At 41.5% G+C, this 24,549-nt stretch overlaps 1 protein-coding gene across 2 annotated transcripts in view; it reads left to right on the top strand.

The window, feature by feature from the left end:
- Positions 1-20,280, top strand: part of LOC309601804 (secretory carrier-associated membrane protein 1-like) — a gene marked incomplete at both ends in the record, with an annotated part of 79,793 nt that extends 59,513 nt beyond the window's left edge. For both annotated transcript variants that reach the window (XM_082334937.1, XM_082334936.1), the window contains 4 exons: positions 11,091-11,250; positions 16,222-16,323; positions 18,177-18,294; positions 20,122-20,280. In XM_082334937.1, the coding sequence (XP_082191063.1) occupies positions 11,091-11,250; positions 16,222-16,323; positions 18,177-18,294; positions 20,122-20,280 (539 nt within the window). The remainder of the gene's footprint in view (positions 1-11,090; positions 11,251-16,221; positions 16,324-18,176; positions 18,295-20,121) is intronic.
- Between the last annotated feature and the right edge of the window lie 4,269 nt (positions 20,281-24,549).

Below are 24,549 nucleotides of genomic sequence, written 5' to 3'. Positions count from 1 at the left end.
CCCTGAGACAGAAACAGGAACATCCACCAGAAAAAAAACAAGATCAAGGGGATCCTGTATCCTCCCCCCCACCAGGCAGAAGGCAGTAACTTAAACGAAAGGAGCGAATGGAGGCAAGTCCACACTTGGGGTGGCAGGTGATCCCCCTCCCTGCCTACCTTGCCTTCCCAGGTGCCTCTGTACAACAGGTATGAGGCTCTGGATCTGGAAGGTCAGTCAATTGATGATGTGGATGATGGTCCATCTGCACCAGAGGTATTGCCAAGGTTAGAAAGGCCTACCTGCTGTATCACGACCACCTCCATGAGGAAGATAAGGCAGGTTATAGTTGTAGGTGACTCATTTCTGAGTGGAACAGAGGGTCCAATATGCCACAGACCCTCCTCTTAGGGAAGTCTGCTGCCTCCCTGGGGCCCGGGTTAAGGACATCACTAGGAAACTTCCTAGCCTGGTATGGCTCTCAGACTATTACCCATTATTGCTTTTCCATGTGAGTGGCGATGAAGCTGCAACACATAGTCCAAGGGCAATCAAAAGAGACTTCAGGGCCTTGGGATGGTTGGTAAGGGAATCTGGAGCCCAGGTAATTTTCTCCTCTATCCTTCCAGTTGCAGGCAGTAATATTGGAAGAAACAGGTGGACCCAGTCTATTGATACATGGCTTCATGGCTAGTGTCACCACCAAAATGTGGGTTTTTTTTGATAATGGGATGGTCTACACAACACCAGGCTTGCTGGTGTCTGATGGGATTCACCTTTCTCAAAGGGGGAAGAGGGTCTTTGCTCACGAGCTAGCAGGGCTCATTGACAGAGCCTTAAACTAGACTTGAAGGGGGGGAAGGGGATAATATCAGGCTCGCCAGTGACAAGCCATGGGATGACACTCCAGGGTTAGAGGGATAGGGTGCTAGCGAGGGCCCTCAGCCTGTTGCTCTGAGACATGCTGGGTACACTGGAGCACACTTAAAGTCTTACGGAGAGGAGCCAGGGGCTCCTGAGTTAACAGGAGCCAACAGGGGAACATGGTGAAATACCTCAAAGGAATTAAGGTGTGTTCCTCTAAGAAGGTGACATAGCTGACAGCCCAGCTGAAGTGCCTCTACACCAACGCACGCAGCATGGGCAACAAACAGGAGGAGCTGGAAGCCACCATGCTGCTAGAAAGCTACGACCTAGTTGCCATTACTGAAACTTGGTGGGACGAATCCCACAACTGGAGTGCAGCTATCAATGGCTACAGGCTGTTCAGAAGGGACAGGCGAGGAAGGAGGGGCGGAGGTGTTGCCCTCTTTGTCAAGAAATGGATAGATTGTGAAGAGCTGTCTCTGAAGAATAACCACGAGCAGGTTGAAAGCTTATGGGTAAGAATTAGACACCGAGGAAACAAAGGGAACCTTGTGGATGGTGTTTACTACAGGCCATCCAATCAAGGGGAGCCTATTGATGAAGCCTTCTTACTCTAGCTACAGGAGGCATTGTGCTCGCAGGCTCTCATCCTGCTGGGGGATTTCAACCACCCTGACATCTGCTGGAAAAGTTGCACAGGGAGCTGTAGGCAATCCAGCAGACTCCTGGAGTGCATCGAGGATAACATCTTAGGCCAGGTAATAGACAGCCCTACCAGAGGGGATGTGTTACTGGACCTCTTGGTCACCAATGCAAGTGAGCTAATTGGTGACATCAAGACTGGAGGCAGCCTGGGCTGTAGTGATCATGCACTGGTGGAGTTCGCAGTCCTGAGGGATATGGGACAGGCAAAGAGTAAAGTCAGGACCCTGAATTTTAGGAAAGCAAACTTCCAGCTGTTCAAGGAGTTAGTCAATGGGACCCCCTGGGAAACTGCCCTCAGGGACAAGGGAGCAGAACAGAGCTGGCAGATCTTGAAGGATGCTTTCCATAGGGCACAAGAGCTCTTGATCCCCATGTGTAAGAAATCAGGAAAGGAAGGCAAGAGACCAGCATGGCTGAGTCAAGACCTGGGCAAGAAGGAAATGCACAGGCAGTGGAGGCAGGGACAGGTATCCTGGGAAGAGTATAGGGATGCTGCCCGGTTGTGTAGGGATGGGGTCAGGAAGGCCAAGGCGCAGCTGGAGCTGAACTTGGCAAGGGACGCAAGGAATAATAAGAAGGGCTTCTATAGGTATGTCAGCCAGAAAAGGAAGGTCAAAGAAAGTGTACCCCTCACTGATGAACACGACTGGCAAACAGGTAACAACAGACACGGAGAAGGCTGAGGTACTCAATGACTTTTTTGCCTCAGTCTTCACTGGCATTCTCTCTTCCCACACCTCTCAAGTGGATGGACCTCAAGGCAGGGACTGGGGGAGCAAAGTCCCTCCCGCTGTAAGAGAAGATCAGATTCGAGACCACCTGAGGAATCTGAACATAGATAAGTCTATGGGACCCGATGAGATGCATCCCAGAGTCCTGAGGGAATTGGCTGATGTAGTTGCCAAGCCACTCTCCGTGATATTTGAAAAGTCATGGCAGTCAGGTGAAGTCCCTGGGGACTGGAAAAAGGGAAACATTGCACCCATTTTTACAAAGGGTAGAAAGGAGGACCCTGGGAACTACTGACCTGGCAGCCTCGCCTCTGTGCCTGGGAAGATCATGGAACAGATCCTCCTAGAAGCTATGCTGAGGCACATGGAGGACAGGGAGGTGATTCGAGACAGCCAGCATGGCTTCACCAAGGGCAAGTCTTGCCTGACCAACCTAGTGGCCTTCTATGATGGGGGGTGGGGAGGGTGAGCGAGTGGCTGTGTGGTGTTTGGTTGCCGACGGGTTAAACCGCAACAGTCCTTTTTGGTGCCCAACGTGGGGCTCGAAGGGTTGAGATAATGACAGATCTGACCAGAGCACGTTAAAACAAATTTGTTATAAGCATTCATTATATTAGTTTAGTAATCGCTGGTCACAATGTTGATTCATTTGCTCTCAGAGTTGTATTTGTTCTCAGAGTTGTGTTATGTAACACCTTACCATATATACTGTTTATCATCTCTGGGAGATGGATTAAGGTTATTGCTTTCCTGTACTGTGTAACACCGGCTTATGGTATGAAAAAATTATTGGTCATGAGATCAATCTCATATTTGTACTCAGCATTGCTGCCACCTCTGTACTTTGGGAGCCTTCTATCGGAAATTATTAATAATTACACTTTTTACTTTTTCTCCTCGGAGAGCCAACCTTTGGGAGAGACACCTTCCTCCATCTTCCCCTTCTTCTCCAGGCTGATTACAATAGCTTTTGAGAACTTTGAACATCCTTGGGATGTTCAAAGCAGCATGTTCCTATTGCTATGTCTCCTGAATGTGTGTCAGGTCTTGCTCAGAGTTAAACAACTATTTAAGAATACTGCGGTTACTCCAACCCCCATGACAGGCACTGTGGTTACTCAAACCCCGGTGACAGGCACTGCAGCTGAACCAGAGAACCAACCTGTGCCAGTATCAGTCGCCCCTATACACAAGAAGAAATCTTGGAAGCAAAAGTCAGCTCACTTAGAAAGGGATGATGGAAAAGCAGGGCCATCACAAGGAGAGGAGGAGGAAGAGGCAGAACTCGTAAACGAGACAGAAACCACTTGATCCCTATCCTTGAGTGAGCTGTGAGAGATGTGAAAATATTTCAGTCATCATCCAGGTGAGCACATTGTCACCTGGCTGCTCCAATGCTGGGATTATGGGGCCAGTAGCCTGGAATTAGAGGGTAGGGAAGCCAAGCAGCTGGGATCCCTTTCTAGGGAAGGGGGCATTGACAAAGTGATTGGAAAAGGGGCACAAGCCCTCAGCCTCTGGAGGTGACTCCTGTCAGGTGTGAAGGAAAGGTATCCCTTCAAGGAAGATGTTATATGTCACCCAGGCAAGTGGACCACCATGGAGAGAGGTATCTAGTACCTGAGGGAATTAGCCATGCTGGAGGTGATTTATGGTGACCTGAACAATGAGCAGTTATCCAAAGATCCAGATGAAGTCCAGTGCACACGACCCATGTGGCACAAGTTTGTATGGAGCGCATCATTGTCATATGCCAACTCATTGGCAGTAATGACCTGGAAAGATGGAGAGGGATAAACAGTGGATGAATTGGCTGGCCAACTCTGACAATACAAAGAAAGTCTCTCTTCGTCCCTCATCTCAGCTGTGGAGAAACTGTCCCAGGAGGTCCAGCAACTTAAAGAGGATATATCCTACTCCTCAGCTGTACTGACCAGTATCTCAGCGTTCTTCTGCTCAAGAGAGAGGATATAGAGGGTACACACCACGGGGCACCCTATGGTTATACCTGTATGACCACAGAGAGGACATGAGGACATGAGGAAGTGGGATGGAACCTCGACCCTAGAGGCACGGGTACGTGAGTTGCAAGGAAAAACAATTACACAAGGGGGTTCTTCCAGGAAAATTGCTGCTCCAGTTTCCAGTGGGCAGCTCCCCAGACAGAGTAGAAGGGCTGATCTTACTCCTGATTGTAATGAAGGAACTCCCAACTCATGTTTACAAGAAGTGAGTAATGGATACTATGACCAGGACTAGAGGGGCCCTTCCTCCAGCCAGATGGAGCAAAGGGATGTCGTGAATCCTGATTTAGGATCCTGCAGACTATGCCAATTTGTCGCGAATGGGGGATTTAGAACGCTTAGCGAATCACCAGCCAGGTGGAGGAAAGGAACAATGGGTTTTACTGTACTGTGTGGATTCGATGGCCTGGCACATCAGACCCAAAGGAGTAGAAGGCTCTAGTGGACACCGGTGCACAGTGTACCCTAATGCCATCAAGCTATAAAGGGGCAGGATCCATCTGTATTTCTGGAGTGACAGGGGGATCCCAAGAGCTAACTGTATTGGAGGCCAAAGTGAGCCTAACTGGGAACGAGTGGCCCAGAGGCTCCATGCATCCTTGGCATAGACTACCTCAGCAGAGGGTATTTCAAGGACCCAAAAGGGTACCAGTGGGCTTTTGGTATAGCTGCCTTGGAGACGGAGGAAATTAAACAGCTGTCTACCCTGCCCAGTCTCTCGAAGGACCCTTCTGTTGTGGGGATGCTGAGGGTCAAAGGACAATGGGTACCAATCGCCACCGCAACGGTGCACTGGCAGCAATATCGCACCAACCGAGACTCTTGATTATATCCCTAAGTTTATTCGTTGACTGGAGAGCCAAGGAGTGATCAGCAAGACTCGCTCACCTTTTAACAGTCCCATATGGCCAGTGCGATAGTCTAATGGAGAGTGGAGACTAACAGTAGACTATCGGGGCCTGAATGAAGTCACGCCACCGCTGAGTGCTGCCGTGCCGGACATGCTAGAACTTCAATATGAACTGGAGTCAAAGGCAGCCAAGTGGTATGCCACAATTGACATCGCTAATGTGTTTTTCTCAGTCCTCTTGGCAGCGGAATGCAGGCCACAGTTTGCTTTCACTTGGAGGGGCCTCCAGTACACCTGGAATCGACTGCCCCAGGGGTGGAAACACAGCCCCACCATTTGCCATGGACTGATCCAGACTGCATTGGAACAGGGTGGGGCTCTGGAACACCTGCAATACATTGATGACATCATCATGTGGGGCAATACAGCAGAAGAAGTGTTTGAGAAAGGGAGGGAAATAGTCCAAATCCTTCTCGAGGCCGGCTTTGCCATAAAACAAAGTAAGGTCAATGGACCTGCACAGGAGATCCAGTTTTTAGAAATAAAATGGCAAGATGGGCGTCATCAGATCCCAATGGATGTGATCAACAAAATCACAGCCATGTCCCCACCAACCAGCAAAAAGGAAACACAAGCTTTCTTGGGCGTTGTGGGTTTTTGGAGAATGCATATTCCAAATTACAGTCTGATCGTAAGCCCTCTCTCTCAAGTGACCCGGAAGAAGAACGATTTCAAATGGGGCCCTGAGCAACAATAAGCCTTTGAACAAATTAAACAGGAGGCAGTTCATGCAGTCGCCCTTGGGCCAGTCTGGGCAGGACAAGATGTAAAAAATGAGCTCTACACCGCAGCCAGGGAGAACTGCCCTACCTGAAGCCTCTGGCAGAAAGCACCAGGGGAGACTTGAGGTCGACCCCTAGGGTTTTGGAGTCAGGGATACAGAGGATTCGAGGCTGGCTATACTCCAACTGAAAAAGAGATATTGGCAGCATATGAAGGGGTCTGAGCCGCTTCAGAAGTGGTTGTTACTGAAGCGCAGTTCCTCCTGGCACCCCGACTGCTGGTGCTGGGCTGGATGTTCAAAGGGAGGATCCACTGTACACATCATGCAACTGATGCTAAATGGAGTAAGTGAGTTGCACTGATCACCCAACGGGCTCGAATAGGAAACCCCAGTCGCCCAGGAATCTTGGAAGTGATCATGGACTGGCCAGAAGGCAAAGATTTCGGAATATCGCCAGAGGAGGAGGTGACGCATGCTGAGGAGGCCCCACTGTATAATAAACTGCCAGAAAATGAGAAGCAATATGCCCTGTTCACTGATGGGTCCTGTCATCTTGTGGGGAAGCATCGGAGGTGGAAAGCTGCTGTATGGAGTCCTATAGGACAAGTCCCAGTAACTGCTGAAGGGGAAGGTGAATCGAGTCAGTCAACATATCCCATCCCCCATGCCACTGCCCCGAACAGTATCCTGGGCCTTTAAAAACAAGTCCTATGGTGAAATGGCACCCCAGAAAGAATTGAGTCAGACAAAGGGACTCATTTCTGAAACAATCTCATAGACAACTAGGCCAAAGAGCACGGCATTGAGTGGATATATCACATCCCCTATCATGCACCAGCCTCCAAGAAAATCGAACGATAAAATGGACTGTGAAAGACTACACAGAGAGCAATGGGTGGTGGGACATTCAAACACTGGGATACACATTTAGCAAAGGCCACCTGGTTAGTCAACACTAGGGCATCTGCCAATCGAGCTGGCCCTGCCCAATCAAGACTTCTACGTACTGTAGAAGGGAATTAAGTCCCTATAGCGCACATAAAAAAATATGCTCTGGAAGGCAGTCTGGCTTCTTCCTGCCTCAGGCAAAGGGAAACCCATTCGTGGGCTTGCTTTTGCTCAAGGACCTGGGTGCACTTGGTGGGTGATGTGGAAGGATGGGGAAGTCCAATGTGTACCTCAAGGGGATTTCATTTTGGGTGTGAATAGCCAATGAACTGAACTGTATGATGTTATTTGTTATATAATACTGGATGTCATCACTTTTATGGTTGCTATATGCCATATCAATGGTATTACAGCAAGAGTGCACTTTCTGCTGGGTAAAAACTGGCTAAATGGCCGAGCCCAGAGAGCGGTGGTGAATGGAGTCAAATCCAGTTGGCGGCCGGTCATGAGTCGTGTTCCTCAGAGCTCAGTATTGTGGCCGGTTCTGTTTAATATCTTTGTCAACAATCTGGATGAGGGGATCGAGTGCACCCTCAGTAAGTTTGCAGATGACACCAAGATGGGAGGGAGTGTTGATCTGCTGGAGGGTAGGAAGGCCCTGCAGAGGTATCTGGTCTGGCTGGATCGATGAGCTGAGGTCAACTGCATGAGCTTCAACAAGGCTAAGTGCTGGGTCCTGCACTTGGGTCACAAAATCCCATGCAACGCTACAGGCTTGGGGAAGAGCGGCTGGAGAGCTGCCTGGTGGAAAAGGACCTGGGGGTGCTGGTTGACAGCTGGCTGAACATGAGCCAGCAGTGTGCCCAGGTGGCCAAGAAGGCCAGTAGCATCCTGGCTTGCATCAGGAATACTGTGGCCAGCAGGACCAGGGAGGTGATGATAGTGCCCCTGTACTGGGCACTTGTGAGACCGCATCTCGAGTACTGTGTTCAGTTTTGGGCCCCTCACTACAAGAAGGACATCGAGGTGCTGGAGTGCATCCAAAGAAGGGCAACGAAGTTGGTGAAGGGTCTGGAGCACAAGTCTTATGAGGAGCAGCTGAGGGAGCTGGGGTTGTTTAGTCTGGAGAAGAGGAGGGTGAGGGGAGACCTTATTGCTCTCTACAACAACCTGAAAGGAGGTTGTAGCAAGGTGGGGGTAGGTCTCTTCTCCCAAGTAACAAGTGATAGGACAAGACGAAATGGGCTCAAGTTGTTCCAGGGGAGATTTAGATTACATATTAGGAAAAATTTCTTCACAGAGAGAGTGGTTAGGCATTGGAACAGACTGCTCAGGGAAGTGGTACAATCACAGTCCCTGGAAGTATTCAAAAAGCATGTGGATGTGGTGCTTAGGGACATGGTTTAGAGGTGGACCAGGCAGTTAGGCTAACAGGTTGGACTTGATGATCTCAGAGGTCCTTTCCAACTTTAATGATTCTATGATTCTATGAATCGCCCAGATTAATGAAGAATGAACTTTGATGAAACCAAGTGAAGTGCAGATGTGATGGAACCAGAACTGGCTTCAGCATGCAACGGTCCAACACCACACACCATCTCTCCTACCCTGAAAGACTGTTATGACAGATGAAGCCCAAAGTCATGGACTAAATGAACTCAACGGACATTTTAGAGGGATGGCCCATAGACTAAGGGCATAATATCTGTGTGTATATATCAAAAGACAGGAAAAGTGGTGGTGTTTAATTGGAATAATAGAATCATAGAATGTCCTGAGTTGGAAGGGACCCACAAGGATCATCGAGTCCAGCTCCTGTCCTTGCATAGGACAACCCTCAAAATCACACCATATGTCTGAGGGCGTTGTCCAAATGCTTCTTAAATATTGTCAGGCTTGGCGCCATGACTACCTCCTGGGGGAGCCTGTTCCAATGCTCCACAACCCTCTGGGCGAAGAACCTTTTCCTAATGTCCAACCTAAACCTCCCCTGGCATATCTTCCTGCCATTCCCTCAGGTTCTATCATTGGTCGTCAGGGAGAAGAGATCAGCACCTGCCCTTCCTCCTTCCCTTGTGAGGAAGCTGTAGACCGCGATGAGGTCTCCCCTCAGTCTCCTCTTCTCCAGGCTGAACAGACCAAGTGACTTCAGCTGCTCCTCATACAGCTTCCCCTCTAAACCCTTCACCATCCTCGTGGCTCTCCTCTGGACACTCTCTAGTAGCTCTGTATCCTTTTTGTACTGTGGGGCCCAAAACTGCACACAGTACTCAAGATGAGGCCGCACCAGTGCAGAGTAGAGTGGGACAATCACCTCCCTTGACCGGCTAGCAATACAGTGCTTGATGCACCCCAGGACACGGTTGGCCCTCCTGGCAGCCAGGGCACACTGTTGGCTCATGTTCAACTTGCCATCGACCAGAACCCCCAGATCCCTCTCTGCAGGGCTGCTCTCCAGCCTCTCGTTCCGCAGTCTGTATGTACGTCCAGGGTTGCCATGTCCCAGGTGCAAAATCTGGCACTTACTCTTGTTCCTTGTATTGGAAAGGGTAGGACCTGGGCATGACGTAGACGGTATGGAATAAAGGGTGGATACTGTCCTGGTTTCAGCTGGGATAGAGTTAATTTTCTTCCTAGTAGCTGGTATAGTACTGTGTTTTGGATTTAGGATGAGAATAATGTTGATAACACACTGATGTTTTAGTTGTTGCTAAGTAGTGCTTACACTAGTCAAGGACTTTTCAGCTTCCCATGCTCTGTCAGGTGCACAAGAAGCTGGGAGGGGGCACAGCCAGGACAGCTGACCCAGACTGGCCAAAGGGCTATTCCATATATGACGTCATGCTCAGTATATAAACTGGGGGGAGTTGGCCGGGGGGCAGTGATTGTTGCTGGGGAAGACTGGCTGGGCATCAGTCAGCAGGTGGTGAGCAATTGCATTGTGCCTCACTTGTTTTGTATATTCTTTTATCATTATTATTATAATTATTATAATTATTATTTTCTTTTCCTCTGCTGTCCTATTAAACTGTTTTTATTTCAACCCAAGAGTTTTGCCTTTTTTTTTTTTTTTCTGATTCTGTCCCCCATCCCACCAGGGGAGGGGGACAGTGAGCGAGCAGCTGTGTGGTGCTTGGTTGCCAACTGGGGTTAAACCACAGAAGACTTAAAAAATCATTGCTGTAAGGAGCTGCTTGTGCACTCTCAATTATAAATAATGTATTTTGTCCTGGTCCACGAGGACAGAAACTGTCCTCCGAGATTGCAAAATTACTTCTGAATCACTAGTTATTGCTGAACAAAGACAGAAATTCATGTTCATCTTTTACGTCTGGTAGAAATAACTTTTGTGCCAGATAGCATGAAAGTAGTAGTTGTAATGTTTCTTACTACTGCTGTATCTTTTTCTGTTCCAGGAACTAAATATATTTGAAATAAACTGTGCAGTTGTAATGCCAATGCATTTTCTTTAGTAGAAATTCAGAAGTTAACCTGTAACAAGGTCTGCCAATGAGAAAATGCCAGTATTGAGCTAAGAACTGAGCACCAAAAAGGCAGATGTTTAAGACCAGTGTTATAAGAAATATTTGAATATGCAATATGTATTAAAGGATCTAGAACGGCTTCTTGCAGATCTTGTTTTACTGAGAAACTTTTTTACTAAGTAGGCTTTTTTGCTTTATTATGTGTAAGACAAAGAGCTTTTCATTAAAAGATGTTTTTTGAAAATTCACTTTTCAAATTAGAATGTGTACAGTGCTAAATGTATGATGTATTTTATGTAATTTATAAGCTTTTCTCTAAAAAAAAAAAAAATCCAGTAGTTTTGTATTGTAATATTAAGGCTGACAGTCCTGCACTCATTTACTTGCCTGATTGTAAGCGAAAATAAATAACCAGCATGTTAAGAAAAGTGCAAATATCTGTATGCAGTAATTACTGTAGAAGAAGTATCAGTTATTGCAGCTCTAGAAACCTCTTTTTTTCATCATTTTAGGTTTGAAAATATTTTATTTTTATAATGGATTTTTTTTTCTTCACTTCATGAGTTTTCATGTTCAGTACTTTCGCTTGTGAATACTGGCTTTAACCCAAAAGTTAGAAAACTATAAAAATCAGCTTATTGCTGAGAGAAGATTTTGATTTATTGTCAGCATGCTTATGTTTTGTTTAATAATTCACAGTTTGGGTATTACTTTAACAGCTGTAATTTATTATATGAACATAATTTAATTAAGACTTTTTTGCTTTTGCTTCTGCAGTCCATACAGTGACACTGTTTCTTAATATCTTTGGCTGTTTGGCCTGGTTTTACATTGATGCTACGCGAGGGGTTGATTTTGGATTGAGTATCCTATGGTTCTTGCTTTTTACCCCTTGTTCTTTTGTCTGCTGGTACAGACCACTTTATGGAGCTTTCAGGTAAGAACTTCAGCTTGACTTAAGTTAGTGTATTTATTTTGTTAGTATATTGTAAAAAAAATTACTACACTTGTTGAAATGCATTAACATTCCCGAATTTGCTTGTTTATCATTATGATAATCCTTTAATATGATTTCATTAGAAACAAGTAGAATGTTTGCCATTAATTCAGTTGCTGTATCTGAAATGTCAACGGCAATAGTTAGGAATATCATAGAATATCCTCTAAAATATTTTAAAAATATTTGCTCCTGGGAGCACAGAAGGTTCAGGAGCACATCTGAAATGCTTGTACACCAGCACACGCAGTATGAGAAACAAGCAGGATGAACTGGAAGCATTGATCAGTTCCCAGAGCTATGATATCGTTGGTATTAGCGAGACTTGGTGGAATGACTCCCACGACTGGAGTGCTGGGATGGAGGGCTACAGGCTGTTCAGGAGGGATAGGCAGGGCAGGCGAGGTGGAGGAGTTGCACTGTACGTAAGGGAGAGGTTTGATTGTAACAGCCCTTACAGTTAGTGATGATGTGGTTGAGCGCCTCTGGGTGAGGATTAGGGGGATGGAAAACAAAGGAGATGGCGTAGTGTGTGTCTACTACTGATCGCCCAGCCAGGATGTAAGCGCTGATGAGTTATTCTATAGGCAATTAGGAGAAATCTCTGGATCGGTAGCCCTTGTCCTTATGGGTGATTTCAACTTCCCAGACATCAGCTGGGAATACCATACTGCTGTGATGAGCAAGCCTGGGAAATTCTTGAAGTTTGTGGAAGATAACTTCTTGTCACAGGTACTCAGGGAGCCAACTAGGAAAGATGCCCTCCTAGACTTGCTGTTTGTGAATAGAGAAGGACTCGTGGGAGATGTGATGGTAGGTGGCTGTCTTGGCCACAGTGACCATGAAATGGTTGAGTTTAAAATTTTCAGTGTAATGAGAAAAAAGGTCAGCAGAGTTGCTACCCTGGACTTCAGGAGAGCAAACTTTAAGCTATTCAGGGAGCTATTCAGCAGAGTACCCTGGGAATCTGCTTTTGAGGGCTTAGGAGTCCACGAGTGCTGGTCAGTTTTTAAGAACCACCTTTTAAAAGTGCAGGAGCAGGCAATCCCATTGTGTTGAAAGTCAAGAAAGCGGGGCAGAAGACCAGCTTGGCTGAACAGGGAACTCCTCATGGAGCTCAGGAGGAAAAGGAAATTGTACGATCTCTGGAAGCAAGGTCAGGCTTCACAGGAAGATTACAGAGCTATATGCAGGGAGAAGACATGAAAGCCCAAAGCTGAAGTAGAGTTGAAACTGGCCAATGTTGTGTCAGACAAGAAGGGCTTTTTTAAGTACATTAGTAGCAAGAGGAGGTCTAAAGAAAATATTGGACTGATACTTGTTGAAGATGGTCATCTGACTAAGAGGGATGAAGATAAAGCGGAGGCATTCAATGCTTTTTTTGCCTCGGTCTTTAATAATACTGATAATTTAATAATACTTGGGCTGCCCGGTCCCCTGAGTCGGAGGACCACGAGTGTGGGAACAGTGACTTTCCATTTGTGGACACTGAAATTATAAGGGACCAGCTGTATCACCTGAATGTTCACAAGTCCATGAGGCCTGATGGGATTCATCCCAGAGTACTGAAGGAGCTAGCAGATGTTACGGCAGGACCCCTCTCGATCATCTACCAAAGGTCTTGGGAGTCTGGGGAGGTCTCTGCTGACTGGAATCTAGCCAACATTATTCCAATTTACAAGAAGGGAGTGAGAGAAGACCCAGGAAACTACAGACCTGTTAGTCTAACCTCAGTACCTGGAAAAATTATGGAGCAGATCATACTGGGTGCTATTGAAAGGCATTTAAAGAACAATGCAATCAATCATCAGGCACAGTCAACATGGGTTCACAAAGGGAAAGTCCTGTTTAACTAATTTGATATCCTTCTACGATAAGGTCACGCGCCTAGTGGATGAAGGGAAGGTAGTGGATGTAGTTTTTTTGAATTTTAGTAAGGCTTTTGATACTGTCCCTCACAGCATCCTTCTGGACAAGTTGTCCAACTGTAGGATGAGCGGATTCACGGTGTGCTGGGTGAAGAACTGGCTGAAGGGCAGGGCTCAAAGGGTTCTAGTGAATGGGACTACATCTGGCTGGCGACCGGCCACCAGCGGGGTTCCTCAGGGCTCAATTCTAGGGCCAGTTCTGTTCAATATATTTATCAACGGTCTGGATGCAGGAGTTGAATGCACCATTAGCAAGTTTGCTGATGATACTAAACTGGGAGGTGCTGTTGACTCTCTTGAGGGACAGGAGGCCTTGCAGAGGGATCTAGATAGATTGGAGCATTGGGCAATGATTAATGGGATGAAATCTGACAAGAACAAATGCCAGATTCTGCACCTGGGACGGAGTAATGCTGGACACAAGTATAAATTGGAAGAGGAGTGGCTGGAGAGCAGCCCTGCAGAAAGGGACCTGGGGGTACTGGTTGACAGCGGGCTCAATATGAGTCAGCAGTGTGCCCTGGCAGCCAAGAGGGCAAACTGCATCCTGGGGTGCATCAAACACAGTATAACCAGCTGGTTGAGAGAGGTGATTATCCTGCTGTATTCAGCGTTGCTGCGACCTCACCTTGAGTACTGTGTGCAGTTCCGGGCCCCGCAATTTAAGAAGGATGTGAAGGTCCTTGAATGTGTCCAGAGGAGGGCAACAAAGCTGGTGAGAGGGCTGGAAGGCAAGTCCTATGAGGAGGACCAGCTAAGGACTCTGGGTTTGTCTAGTTTGGGGAAAAGGAGGCTGAGGGGCGACCTCATTGCTCTCTACAGCTTCCTGAGGAGGGGAAGTGGAGAGGGAGGTGCTGAGCTCTTCTCCCTGGTATCCAGTGACAGGACGCATGGGAATGGTTCAAAGCTGTGCCAGGGGAGGTTTAGCCTGGACATTAGGAAGCATTTCTTTACCGAGAGGGTGGTCAAACACTGGAACAGGCTTCCTAGAGAGGTGGTCGATGCCCCATGCCTGTCAGTGTTTAAGAGGCATTTGGACAATGCCCTTAACAACGTGCTTTAACTTTTGGTCAGCCCTGAAGGGGTCAGGCAGTTGGACTAGATGATCATTGTAGGTTCCTTCCTTCTGAAAATATTGTATTGTATTGTATTGTATTGTATTCTATTCTATTCTATTCTATTCTATTCTATTCTATTCTATTCTATTCTATTTATAGCTTCTACCATTAGCATAATAGTTGTAGAAAATATTTAACTTTGTATTGGGCTGATAACAATTTTAAGGAAAATTCTCATTATATCTCTATCCCTTCACAAGCAGCTTGTCTTCCATTTTTGGCTTCCTGAATGAATTTGATAAAACTCTACATTTAAAAAATCTTATATCGTTAAGTGACCTGCAGTGTCTGTAGTTAAAGTAGGCTGAGATTCTTAAGAATGAGTAGACCAGGTATATCATAATCAAACTCCCGTATTTTTCTTAGCTTTTAGCAGTCTGGATTTTGCAGACTTTACAAGCTTGAGGTGTGGTATCTTAGTCTTTAAAAATAGAATGGTTGGTTTGCATGCAAAATTGAACTTTTTTTGTGAAAATCAGCATGTAGAGATTCTAAATTCCTGTATTCTTACAGTATTTCTTGGTAATTATTTTTTACATCGAAATGAATCAGGATATTCTCAGTTTAAATGCACTAATTTTTGTAGAGAAAGATTGATAGCCATAAATTGTTGAACATCATAACCTTTAGACTAAATGAGATGTTTCTCTTTGCTAACCAAGGAGGTATTGCTCTATCCGCACATCTTTGAAGAATCATATAGTTTAACTTACATTTGCTCATACACTAAATTCTTATATCCTTAAGGCTAAAAAATGAGAAGAGTATTTTTCTTTTACTAGTCTAACTTTTATTCATGACTTGGGTTACAATGTGGGTGCAAATTGAGATAAATTAAAAATACAGAGAATTGCCAGTATTTTAAAATGGTAGCTTTCATTTACTAATTATAAATCTTACATACTCTCTCTTAGTAGTGTTGTTTTATATGAAATTATTATTCCTGATTTAGTGGAGTTTAGTATCACGTTATCTTTCAGGGTTTTAGATCTAGTAAATCCTTAGCATTTCTTAATGAATATTTATTGTTTGGAAAAGGAAAACTACTACTTGTATATTCAACTTTCAATCATTTGTTCAGCTGAAAATGAAATAGTTATTGAACTGAACTGGTTGAATAAATAGAAATGAACAAATTCCCTTCTGCAGAAAGAGCTATTATTGGCAAAATCTGGTTCTGTGACTTAAGTGATTTTTACTTCCTTTAGAAATTTGGTAGGAAGCATATCATGCGATCATTAGTTTTGATAGTAATACCTTGAGGTCTTTGTTGAGATTTTGACTGTATGTTTATATTTGGGGTTTTTTTACAGGCTTTTAATACTTTCGGTCTTTGTCAGGCTGACCTTTTAGTAATTTAAACAGCAAACATATTTTGTGTATTTTGTTTTTAAATAACAGCTGCTTCAGTATTCTGATCTGCATTATGTTTCAGTAATTCCATATTAGATTTTATGTCCTCTTACAAGTAAAATATTTTCTTCCCATCCTGCCAGCACTGTGAACTTCAGTCTGAAAGTGGAGCAGACTTCTGTTCTTCATGCATTGTAGCAAAAGTTGTATGTTTAGTCTAAGAGGCCCTGCTGTGTGATGAACAGAACACTAAGGAATAGTATCTTGCTGTTATTCTTCCCTCTGTTAGAGGTGCAAGTGACAAAAATACTATATTAAAGAAGCAGCAGCAGCTCTAGTAAATAAACACTCTACAAAACCACAGAATTACTGGTATTTCAAGTTACCATCAATAAATCAAAGCACTTTTCCTCTAGTTCATGCAGAAAAAAAATTTTAGATTGGTACTACAGTATTTGTAAAACGTCATAAATTTCCTGGCTGCTTTAATTTTCCCCCCCCCCCTCTTTCAGGAGTGACAGTTCATTCAGGTTCTTTGTGTTCTTCTTTGTATATATCTGTCAGTTTGCTGTACATGTACTTCAAGCTGCAGGATTTCAAAGATGGGGAAACTGGTGAGTATTCTGTTTTCTGTAGCATTGTACTGTCTGTAAGACAAACGCTCATATTCGATATAGCAACTGCAATACAGTGTGTGTTTTTTAAAAAAAAAAATCTTATGTTCACTGGAATTGTTACATTTAGCACTCAGAAAAGCATTTTTGGAGTACTCTTAACTAGGAAAAGCGTGTGAAACATATCCCAAGAGTGTGAGGTACTTCTGTTATTAGGCTGGTCAAAATTTTATCTTTCAATGTAAGCCACTTTGAACTACTCTTTTATACATTACCTCCCCTATTTTAGTGGTGTGTGGAGATGTTATTATTTGCTCTATATTTAGGATAAAGAAATAAGCAAAACTTAGAGAAAATGAGAATAATTTAGGCTGTAATAATATACTGTTTGAATATTATTTTGTATCATTAGTTATTTCTAATTATATTAGTATACTTACTAATGAAATTTATGGCTAAAATTTGAAGAATAAGTCAACATTGTATTTGGGTGAATATAGTTGTATATCTTTGATATTAGTTGAAAAGCTTATTTGTCCAAGTCAACTCCTTATTCTGTAATAGATTATAAGTATATAAGCTTTTACTTGAAGCTTTTATGTATATATAGCTTTTATTTGAAGCTCCAAGGTCTAATATTTAGATTTTACAAGGAAAAGCTATTGGGAATCAGTCATCTTTCTTGGAAAAAAAACCCAACAAACTTGAATTAACAAAAAGCGTGGTTGTAGTAGCCAGCTGATAGCAGAGAGCTATGACTGGCAATAATGTACCTGGGTAATGACACTTCTGTGTATCAGTGGTTTTCTGCTAACCTCCAAATGTATGTAAGGCAGACAAAACATCATTGCTTTAGAACTGGAGTGTAAGGAAAAATCCTGGTTTATTATTTTTGCTCTCAAATCCAATATTTTGCTTTTTCATAGATACCTTGATTGACATGAACAAAGTTAAAAAGTAATTTTAGAGGGCCAACTCTCCAAGTATGTGGAGTGTGCTTTTAAGGATACTTGGGGAAGGGGTATGAAAAGTAGCCAGATCATCAGAAGATGCTAATTACAGTTTGGATTTTGAAGTTCTGTGGTAGAGTCCAGTTGGACATAGGGGATATCAAAGCAATTTGAAACAAGTAGAGGAAAGTTTTAAGGGTGTTTGGGTTTACAGAAATTTTTTGCTCTTTTCAGTGGAAGAATCTTTTCCATCTTAATGTTTTATTTTTCTTAAGGCAACCTGCTTTTTTGTGGCTTCAAGTTTGATATTGTACTTTTATGTCGGTGTTTCAATTTTAAAGAACGGGGAAATGTTTGAAGTAGATACTGATATAGCAATCTTTTCTCTTAATTAATCTGACACTATCTACTTAAAAAAAATATATTAACCGCAATTGAGAAAGCATCACTGTGTGGATACAACTAAATGAGTTTTCCCACATAGAAGCTCTCTGTGTGTGGCATGTTTTTGTTTTATTTTTGAAGAAGTTAGAAGCTATCTTTTTAGGGACATTTTCTCTTCCACGAAGTCATGTAGTCTTAAATTATTCTGAAATGATAGTATGACCAAAAAAACCCCAAAAGGTCATGAGTAACTCTAATGTCTCTCAATTTCTTCACAACTCTCCTCATCTTTAAAATTTTCCTTATAGTTTCACTGCATTCATTGGGAAAATGGCAACTAAGCTGTAAAAGCTTATTATAGAACAGAAATATGCTCATGTATAATTTCCATGACTTTTTCTTCAAAAATATTCAGTTAATCAGAACCAGGAGGTTATAAAGCTTCCCTTGATGTGGATACCTGTGGTTGAATGATTCATGTGCTGTGCTAGTAAAGTTTGTCTTTTCTTTTTCCTTCAGTGGGTGGATTTCATCTCTTACTGGTCTTAATAAGAGTATCCCTGTTGGCATTATGATGATAATCATAGCTGCACTTTTCACAGCATCTGCTGTTATTTCATTAGTTATGTTTAAAAAGGTAAGTTACTTATTATTCCCCTCTTCTGTTTCCTATGTTTGATCTGGATTTTGCTTTTCCTGCTTGAGAGAGGTAGTCTCTCACAAAGTAATGGGGATTAAATGATATTCTTGGGGATGCGCCTTACCTTTTAACAACTGTGCTTTTATAGTACTTTTTTGCTTATACTGTCATGGAGTTACGAAATGCTGTTTTTACAACGCACTTATTTCTGCAAACTAAAATGGGGAAGGATAGCTTTGAATAAGAGAAGTTGGGAGGTAAGCCCACAATGAAAGGGTAGGTGAGTGCACTGGACACTAAGGTAGGACCTGTAGTACTAGGTTGCAGTTTTCAAATCTGTGGTGATTCATCAGGCTGAGTGAAGTGTGATTCAAACGATTGCTAAGTTTCAGCTCTCATCAAAATCATTCCCATTAAAATCAATAGAAGAGGGAGATGCCTGGCACCTCAGAAAAGGATTTTTATTTCTCTGCTTATATTATTTTAACATTTTGCTGTCAATTAATGATTGCGTAGCATAAAAGCTCAAAGAAAGATGCTTGGTTCCTTTTTGTGAATTTCCATCCAGAAGGAATAAGTTTAGATCCTAATGCACTAGTAAGTTTTTTATGTTGTTTTGATTAAATGTAACTGAGAATGCTGCTGCTGGTGTGCTGGCAATTCTAATAATTCAACCTCAATTACAGTTACGCTTTAAGGTTTTCACATACCCAAACTCTTCTGGCCTATTTACAGTAAGCTAGAAATTTTAAGCATAGCCTGGAGATGTCCCTTCTCCTTATTTGTTTTCTGCATAAATACTCAGGTACAGGAGAAAGAAACAAACAAGAAAAATGTATGGTGAGCATTTTTTTACACTCTTTCTACCACATGCATCTGGATTCTTTTCAAAAAACATGCATACTCAGATATGACCTGGTGTGTCTTTATGGGTGAAAAATAGTCACATTTATAACAAAGAAAAAAGTTACGACATGAATTTTCCTGCTACACTTGAATGAAAATGTCTTCGTAATATTATTTGATAACTTTATCGTGACTTGATTGAATATGAATCAGAAATAGCATTTTAATTTTAATACTCGGGTACTTGGAAGTTACTCAGGATTTGTTTTTTTGTTGTACTAGAGATTATAAGCCATATTGTTTAATACCTTTGCTTATTATGCAGAGCAATTGGTCATCACACTAGTTTAGCAGATATTTGTCTGCATTATTGGGATATTTTATGCTTTTTAATGTTCAGTCATATCTTAGCTTAATAGGTTCTTGTATCCATGTCAATCAGAGAGATTAAGATGTTTCTAAAAAATTGACGTAGAAAAAAGTTCGCCAGAATGTTATTGACACAGTAGATTCAAAAATACTTTTTCGGTTTTGTTTCCTGCTGTTTCTTTTAACATGCACACTTACAAACTCTTTTAATGAGTACACCAAGTTTTATACAAATTGAGACAGAAGATGCTTTTGCAAGCTATGGGGTCCTGCGTTATGCTAAGGATGCAGCCTGTTTGTGTATTTAAATGTTATTTCGGACAGTAGATACCACACACATTTTAGTGAAGACCTACAAAACCCCTCTGAACTTGCAAAAAGTTACAGATATCCCTACAGTCAAACTGTCCATGCACAGCAGGGCAATCAAAAGTTGTAGGATTTGTTGGAAAAAAAAGTCTGTTTACTCATTTCCGGATCTTCCCAAACATATGAGCAAACCAGATTTCTCCACCACACAGCTCTGCTTTGTGTTTGAAACTTTGCTATTACTCTACCAAGAAATGGAAGGCTCGGCACACTTTTTTCACTGCTTTTACATCTCCCTAGGTGCATGGTCTCTACCGCACAACTGGTGCTAGTTTTGAGAAAGCACAGCAGGAGTTTGCAACGGGAGTGATGTCCAACAAAACTGTGCAAACTGCTGCAGCCAACGCCGCATCAACAGCAGCAACCAGTGCAGCTCAGAATGCGTTCAAGGGTAACTAAATGTAGGGACGTATAAAAAGTCATGACGGTTCTCTTTAATTGTACTTTATTTTCCAATCATTTATTATATTCCCTAAAAACATAGATCAAAATACACACAGCATGTTTGTCTCTTCTGCAGCTGTGCATGGGTAAAATGGGAAATGTTTGTTTTATTTTATTATAAATTTATTTATTTTAAAAAGATAACCATTCTCTGCCCTTCTTTAAAGTGTTGCATTCTAGAATATAAAGCCTTCCATATTTTATGGAGGATAAATAATTTCAACAATTGGCCTGAGAATGAATTGTGGTATATAATGATCAAATAAATATATTAAGAATTTGGAGGGTTTTTTAGTGGTTCACTCTGTGTTGTTTTTTTTTTAACTTCAAGAAAGCACTTTGGATCTTTTTTTTTTTCTTTGTAAGAACTGTTTTCCCTATTTCTGCTATAAGAAGTGGGGTAGACTGAGAGATGTAGAAAGTTAGGTTTGGCTACTGCTTTTGCAATTTCAGCAGCTGCTAGAGGACAAATACAAGTAAGATAGATATTATAAATTCTTTTCTTGTTTTTTTTTTTTTTTTTTGGATAAGTCTTTTGATATAAACCTGTAAGTTTGCATGAATACAGTTGAGTTATCTGATCTTGTTTAAATAGTGTTTTGGTCCAGAATTTACCTGCACCACTTTATAATTATAGCGTTTGTTTGTATCTATTTTCATGGAGTATTCTCTACCTGTGAGAAATGACTATGGTGCAGAAACATTCTCTGTAATAGAATGTGTAATGCAGTGTACAGTTTAAGGAAGTTAACTGATGGTTTCAATCTCAGAGCTAAATGATTTGCTATTTTTACTTTCAGTATTCATGTCTTGAGGTAATCGTTTTGCTGGAAAAGAAACAAATATTGACCTTTAGAACACTAGTTTCATGCCCCCCTTTCCTCTTACATGCAGTGGTATTTTTGTGTTTGGGGTTTTTTTTAATTTTTTTTTAGTGTAGTTTTGTGTTTAACAGTGGTACTAAATCTCTAGCCTTGTCAGTCACTCTGTTTACTGCTTGTCCAAAAATCGAAATATACGGTATTTAATTTTCTACCAGGAATATTGTCTAAAATCAAGCTTTTTAAGCAATGGAATGTAACAGATACATGATTTCATTTTAACGCAACTCAGCCATCTCTGTGATTTGATTTAAGCTGGGAATAAAAGCTTTTAAAATATTTTGAGTTGGAAAAGTGAGAAATCTTTGTCTTTCACAAAGTTAAATTTTAACTCATTGAACTGGAGGCCTAAGAGGTTAAATTGGTGCTGTGGAACTGAACAATCCATAATGGTACGTACCATCAAAATATTCTAGAATTTAATCAAGTCTTACTATAAAGTGATGTTTCTCTCCTTTGAAGGCTATTTGATATTCTTGGATTGCCTCATGAGTTTTATGCACAATACTTGGGCTTTTTTTTTTAAATCTGTTTTAGAAAATTAAAACAGGAAGGGACCACATCCTACAACCTGCATAAGTAAGTACACACTGTAGTTGAAATGAATTCAGCTCTTAAAGTGAATTACCTTTAGTAAGACTGAGCATAAAATTCTGAGGCCCCTCCATGTTCTGAATGTGGACAGACTTTCATAGATTAATTCTTTTTCACTACAGTGTATAATAACATAATAACATAAGAGCATTACAAAAAATAAAACCCTTAGCTTAATCCCTGGATCAATATTGTACTGTTAGAATGAAGTACCTATTAGTCTCCTTTCTTTTACCAATTTCTTTAAATCCAACTTGAATTTGGATAAATGTAGTAGTTTCACCTATGCTGAAGTTCATATTAATGAATATACTTGCTTCTAAATAGTCTCTGCATCATGAAGTTAAAAGTCATTTAAATATTCTGTGTAATAGGGGCTCTAAAATTCTATACTAGTGGACATGCTAGCATTGAACTTAAATTTGCGTGGAATATTATTAAAAGCCTTCCAGACAAAACCTCAATTTTCTGTTGAGATCGGGCATCACGCTTCTAGCAGCTGTATATCAAGACTGTTCTTTTCATAATCTTTTTAATTTAACTTGAGGATTGTATCGAGGAACTCTACTATGGATTACTTTTAAATCTAAATTTAAGCAATTCTCTTTGATATCTCTTGGATATGAATCATAGGGACATCATCCTTGCAATTTAATTTAAGTTTTAATATTGCATAATAACATACATCACCAGAATATATTATGGAAAAAACATTAGGAATAGAACCTGAGTTTGGCAGGTAGATTTTTTTTTTTCCCAAATGTTTAACTGCTCTTTGAGAAAACATATTTAATGTTCTATGTATAGGGATCGTTGATTTATAATGTCATGGGTTGAATGTACAGATTTAAACCTCCTAAGTGAAATTCAAGGTTCAGTTACACGTGAATTGTTTAAACCAGAAATCTCTGACACTTTGCAGTCCAAAAGGGAGGGAGAAGTTTGAGTTTAGCTTTGACAACAGAAGGCTGATATTTGTTAAAATATTTTATACCTAACTCAAACTAGATTTTACAGTCTCTTATTAATTAATTATTAATTAACTAATTATTAATCAGAGTATGGCACCCACTTAATTTGTCATTTTGTAGTATTGTGGCAAATTGAGTACAAAGTATGAAGTTTAAACACTGGAATGTCTGTAGTCGTTGATCTGTAATTTAGGAGTTGGTTTTATTTATCTGGGGGATGTTTGTATATTTTGTAAATTACTAACAATGCTCTGCCATCCTGGTGAATGTCATGGTTCTCTACAAATGCACTTCTTCTGTCTCTCTGTTGCATGTCTGAGTAGTTCAGAAGTTTTGTATATTTATTGTATTAACACAGTGTCATAGAATAAAAAAAGTCTTTTTTCCTGATTGTTTGCTCTGTATAGTTTTGAACAATATAGGGATTTTTCTGTTAAAGGTCAGGATAACATGCAGGGTGGCTGATCTATGTAAAAGTCTCACTTGTTTTTTATAATTCTGCTGAAATGGGGAAGCAAAATGTCCACTATCAAAATAATACATTAGGGTAACGAGAATTAGTCTACTCAACTGTTATGAAGAAAATTCTTAAACACTTGCAGCCCACTTTCTTGTGCTCTAAACTTAAGAGGGTTAAAATCTAAACATGTTCTGTCATTACTGAATGAAATTCTACAGGTATTAAGTGAATCCTAAAACATTATTGAAAGTAAAATGAAGTTGCTGAAAACAGCATTGCTTTGGTACTGTTTATTTTCCTAATTTCTGTCTATGAATTGATACTTCTGTATCACTGCTGTCTCTCGCTTTTTTTTTTTTTAGGCACTATCACAGTCTGTTGATTTTTTTTCATATCATATCAACTGTAACACCTGCTCTCTAGTACTGAATTTATTACCAGGTTTTCTTTGAAGGGCAAAATGAGTTCATCTAGACCACTGTGACGTAGTTATGTTTGCAAATACACAATACAGAGAACAGCGCTCTGAGGTACAGTCGGGATTATTTTGGGAGATAGCAGATGTGAGTTTTTGAAGACACCTGCGCATGCATGCATCATTTAGTAGTGAAATTCTTCATCAACTTGATCTGTTTCTTTGTAATTTACAGATCTAGGGTGGCAGTGGCAACAGACTAAACAGTTTTTGAACTTTCTTGTAAATGGTAAGCACAGTTGTGCAGCATGATACAGTCATGTTTTATGATTAGAATTATTGCACAATTTAAGTGCTGTTGTGGGGAGATAATTCCCCTGATTTGCACAGGCTAGTTGTAAGCACTAAGTTGGGAAAGCAAGCACACACACAGAAAACAGCACAGGGAAGAGAACTGTGATTAAAAATACATTTTAATTGAAATTTAGATTAAAAATAACACATTAGGTACATCATTCATGCTAACAAATGTACATAGTGGTGACTTAAGAACAGAATAACAGTGCCACAAATAAACCATGGCTCAAAATCTACTCTAGCTGGATTGCCACAGCCTCTCTTCCTATACAAGGCAGCTGTGGTGTATACATTGCTGCCATGCTCTGCTGTTGTTGGGCTCTGTCCATTCCTTGTGGTAGGCACCAGTGCCCACTGCTTTCAAGGAAGACTTGAACTCTTCTCCGTTTATCACTAGGACGTGAGATACTCTGATGTGGGATAACAATGCGAAATGGAAATGAAAATGGCTGAAAAAAACATCTCAGAATCCAGAGAACTTTATTGAGTAAAATAGATACAAAGGTGATATAGACAACCCAGAAATAGCTCAATAGGAATGTTTTT

This window comes from Platalea leucorodia (genome assembly GCF_965183815.1).
Source record: "Platalea leucorodia genome assembly, chromosome: W".
Lineage (NCBI taxonomy): Eukaryota > Metazoa > Chordata > Aves > Pelecaniformes > Threskiornithidae > Platalea > Platalea leucorodia.
Note: the sequence above shows the minus strand (reverse complement) of the source record. Positions and strands in the feature narration are given on the sequence as shown.